A 4,423-nucleotide genomic window follows, 5' to 3' on the forward strand; every position below is an offset into this window, starting at 1 on the left:
GGGAACACAATATTTCTACCAATTTGTTTAGGACTTCTATAAAATTTTCCAAAAAAGTTTTGACTTTACACTTTTTGAAGTAGGTACAGTGCAGTTTTTATTAGATATTCTATTATCATGTCATTTCCCTTTTATTCTTAATGTTTATAGCTTTTGTCCTTTCTAAATGGTATTAATTCTTCATCTGTTCAAATGCTCATTTTTTTCTAATTCACTGTGATAATATGAATTCTAATTATAGATTTTCCAAAATTAAACCACCAGATAAACAAGTGATCAACACAGCTTAGACAACTGTCCTGTAATTCTCATACTCTTTTAAATTTGATATCAATGATATATTAATATTGTTTATGGGATACATATATATGAAAAAATATATATATATATATGAAATTATAAGCCTGAATATATTGTGGATCTGTTTTATTATTATAACCTTCTTTTTATTTTAATTTTTTTAAGATTTATTTATTTATTTATTTATTTATTTATTTATTTATTTATTTGACAGAGAGCTAGGGAGAGAGCACAAGTAGGCAGAGCAGCAGGCAGAGGGAGATGGAGAAGCAACTCTGCTAAGCAGGGATCCTGACATGGGGCTTGATCCCAGGACCTGAGGCTGAGCCACCCAGGCTTATATCCTTCTTTTTTAAATCATGATTTTCTCTTCTAAGGAGGAGTTGCAGTGGGGTTCACATTTTTTTACTCTGGAATAGTTAGTAAAATATATGGATGATTTTTTTTTAAGATTTTATTTATTTATTTGTCAGAAAGAGAACACAAGCAGGGGAAACAGTAGGCAGGCAGAGGGAGAAGCAAGCTCCCCACTGAGCAAGGATCTTGATGTGGGACTTGATTCCAGGACCCTGGGATTATGACTTGAGCGAAATGCAGCTGCTTGACCAACTGAGCCACCCAGACAGCCCTGATTTTTATTTTCTATGAAAGTTTGGAAGCACCTGCCTTTAAAAAAAAATCTGAAGGAGAAAGGATTAGAAAAGTAGAGGTCAATGAGGGGCAAACCTTAAATAAAATGTGTTAACACAAAACATTTATGTAGACTTGATGGAATATGATACAAAGGTGTAAGAATAGTAATCAAAGTAAAATATAGTAAATGTACTCCGTTTCTCTCCATGCCATATCCAGTTGGTTTTATTTAGATCAAATAATCATTTGTCTTGGTCCATGTCATTTAAACAAATAAAATGTTCTTATAATGAATCATGCCATATCTCTTTCCCCTTGTTCTCTATTACTCTGTCTTTCATTTATGTACACCATGCAATATAATTTGCCAGCATCTAAGACATTTGAGATAGGATCCCCTACTTTACATTGATTTTTTTTTTGGTTAAATAAATGTATTTATAGAGTTTATTGGATGATTTTAGGTGGTACATTAACAAGTACATTCTAATAATTTTTACTTGTCTTAAAATGTGTTAGAAAATACAACTATGCAATTAAACCCATCATTTCAGAAATATTAGTGCTAAGGTCAAAGCAAAGGGAGGAATATTAGATAATTCTTCTTTTTCATATTGAATAATTGTAGACGCAGACCTTACTTAGTGTGCCGCATATCACAGATCAGAAACTGAAAAAATCCACAGCAAAGTGGTAAATACTCAGATACACTATTCTAGGAAAAATAAAAAATAAAAAATCTACAGCAAAGTGGTAAATACTTAGATACACTAGTCTAGAAAAAATAAAATTGAGTTATGTGCATTGGAGTGGGCATGTTGGGAATGTCTGCAAGGTAGTGGAATTGTATATCATCATAAAAATAATTAAATAATATTTAAACTCATGAAAGCATAGTGGAATGAGAATACACTTAAATAAATGGGTAGTGCAATGGGAAGACCATTAGTTACACGCAATTATAATGAGAAATGCAAATCAAAGTCTATTAAATGAGTTAATCATGGTTCACTTGGTGGTTGGGACTAAAGTTGAAAAAGCAAGAAGCATAAGATTTTTATTTTAATCTAATTCCTTCTAAATTATGATACGTTTAACCAACTATAGGTATTTTAAGTGTAAAACATTTAAAAATATATCAAAATTCCCAGCCAGCATCTGGCACAAAAAATAAAATGGCTACCATATACCTAAAGTTGTAACACTTTTTTAAATTTGGTTCCACGTTCAATGATGTAGGTCAGTTTTATTTTAAAATAACTTATCTAAAAAATTGGATTTTCTTACCCATAATGGCTTTGCCTTCTAAAATGTCAGCAGATGTTTCCTGAATTCCAATGACTCTTGTGATGGTTGTTCCCACAGCAATTTTCCTTAACAGCCTGGATGAATGAACAAAATCTAACAGTGCTAACAGAGTTCATCCTAATGGGACTCACAGACCGTCCTGAGCTGCAGGCTCCCTTCTTCGGGCTCTTCCTCATCATCTACACGGTCTCAGTGGTGGGCAACCTGGGCGTGATCATCCTCACCAAGGTGGACCCCAGGCTCCAAACACCCATGTACTTCTTCCTCAGACACCTGGCTTTCACTGATCTTGGTTATTCAACAGCTGTGGGACCCAAAACGCTGGTAAATTTAGTAACTAACCAAAACACAATCCCCTATAACTGGTGTGCTACACAGCTGGCTTTCTTCATCTTGTTCATCATCAGTGAGCTTTTCATTCTGTCGGCAATGGCCTATGACCGCTATGTGGCCATCTGTAACCCTCTGCTCTACATGATTGTTATGTCACAGAGGGTGTGCTGGGTGTTGGTAGCAGTCCCTTATGTCTACAGTGCTTTTCTCTCTGTGATAATCACCAAAAAGATGTTTATGTCATCCTTCTGTGGCCATAATGTCATTAGACATTTTTACTGTGACAGTCTTCCCTTATTAAATTTGCTATGCTCAAGTTCACATGACATTGAGTTGATCATACTGATCTTTTCAGCGTTTAATTTGGTTTCCTCCCTTGTGATAGTGCTTGTGTCCTACATCCTGATCTTAATGGCCATCCTCAGGATGAATTCTGCAGAGGGCAGGCACAAGGCCTTCTCCACCTGTGGATCCCACCTGACAGTGGTCCTTGTATTATACACTACACTATTCTTCATGTATTTGCAACCCCAAACCAATCATTCCTTTGATACTGATAAAATTGCCTCTGTATTTTACACTTTGATTATCCCCATGCTGAATCCCATGATCTACAGCTTGAGGAACAAAGAGGTAAAAGGTGCCCTGCATAGACTATGGGAAAACCTACCCAAACTGCCCATGTAGAATTCAATATAGACTATGTAAACAATAAATTAGGTAATAGATTATTGTTTAGTTTATGTCACAGGGCTTAGAAAGCAGCAATGTGTAAAAGTCATAGAAAACTAGAAATGTTTTCCCTGTTTTCAACTTACAGGTATTTCAATAGTGACCATTCTTCTGTTACCAACTTTGGTTTCAGTTCAAGAGACTGATATCCAGACCACTGTTCTCACATTGCCAAGTACTTGGGTGACAATTGAAGACAAGTTTTGTTTTGTTTTGTTTAAAATACATCTCCTCTTAATCTTTTTTTAAAGGTGTTTTTGTGCCTTTCATTTAATATTAAATAAATATGCCCATCCCACTGGCATATGTCATAGGTAAGATGGCACTTATTGTTTTTTTGTGGGGGGAATATACACATCAATAAATAATCAACAATATCTGCCTTAATGATACTTTAACTTTATCCCCTTGTGGTGTTGGCATCTCAGATTCCGTTAAGTAATAATATGTATACCTGTATATACTTGGGAAGGCAGAAATAGATGTGTGATTAAATTCAGAAAGCCTGATTGTGCACATTAAATATTCAAAACAACTCTTTATGCTGAAACATTAGAAACAGTAAGTGATTTTAGCAAGATTAATGCGTGTAAGTTCAGCATAGAAAAGATCAGTTTTTTTCCTCTATGCTAGCAAAACCAGGTAAAAATATAATTTTAAGCTATCTATCATACTGGAAATAAAAACTGTATAATACTTAGAGAAAATTGTAATGAAGGATTTGCATAATTTTCTTGCTAGAAACTGTAAAAACATTGTTGAATGGAAGACATAAATGTGTCATATGCCATACAAATGCTTTGTCAAAGGATCCAGAATATCTTAGAAGAAAGAACACAGACATATTCTAAAACAGATACCAATTCTTTAATAAAGCTAGATTTTTTAAAAAATTATTTTTAAAATTATTTTAATTTTTTGTAAATAACTTTCTCCCTTTCTTCATTCCTTTTTTTTCTTCTATCTTTTAGAATGATGGAAGCTGATTGTAAAATTTAGTAGGAAAGGCAAAATCCAAAAAATCAAAAACAGTCTTGTAGAAAGAGAATAAAGTTTCAGGAGTTACACCACCAGGTTTCGTGACCTATTACAAGCTATAGTAATTAAGAAAACATTG

At 33.9% G+C, this 4,423-nt stretch overlaps 1 protein-coding gene across 1 annotated transcript; it reads left to right on the top strand.

Annotated features, from left to right (window-relative positions):
• Window positions 1–2,319: 2,319 nt before the first annotated feature.
• Window positions 2,320–3,261, top strand: LOC123785267 (olfactory receptor 8K3-like). Its single transcript, XM_045786989.2, has one exon. The coding sequence runs from the start codon at window positions 2,320–2,322 to the stop codon at window positions 3,259–3,261; it is 942 nt and encodes a 313-aa protein (XP_045642945.2).
• The last annotated feature ends 1,162 nt before the right edge of the window (window positions 3,262–4,423 follow it).

The sequence above is a fragment of the Ursus americanus genome, chromosome 24, assembly GCF_024610735.1.
Source record: "Ursus americanus isolate L20-20 chromosome 24, mUrsAme1.1.p, whole genome shotgun sequence".
In the NCBI taxonomy this organism is placed as follows: Eukaryota; Metazoa; Chordata; class Mammalia; order Carnivora; family Ursidae; genus Ursus; species Ursus americanus.

Excerpts from the sequence above, each read along its gene's own strand:
- LOC123785267 (XM_045786989.2), top strand. The coding sequence starts at position 2,320 with ATGAATGAACAAAATCTAACAGTGCTAACAGAGTTCATCCTAATGGGA.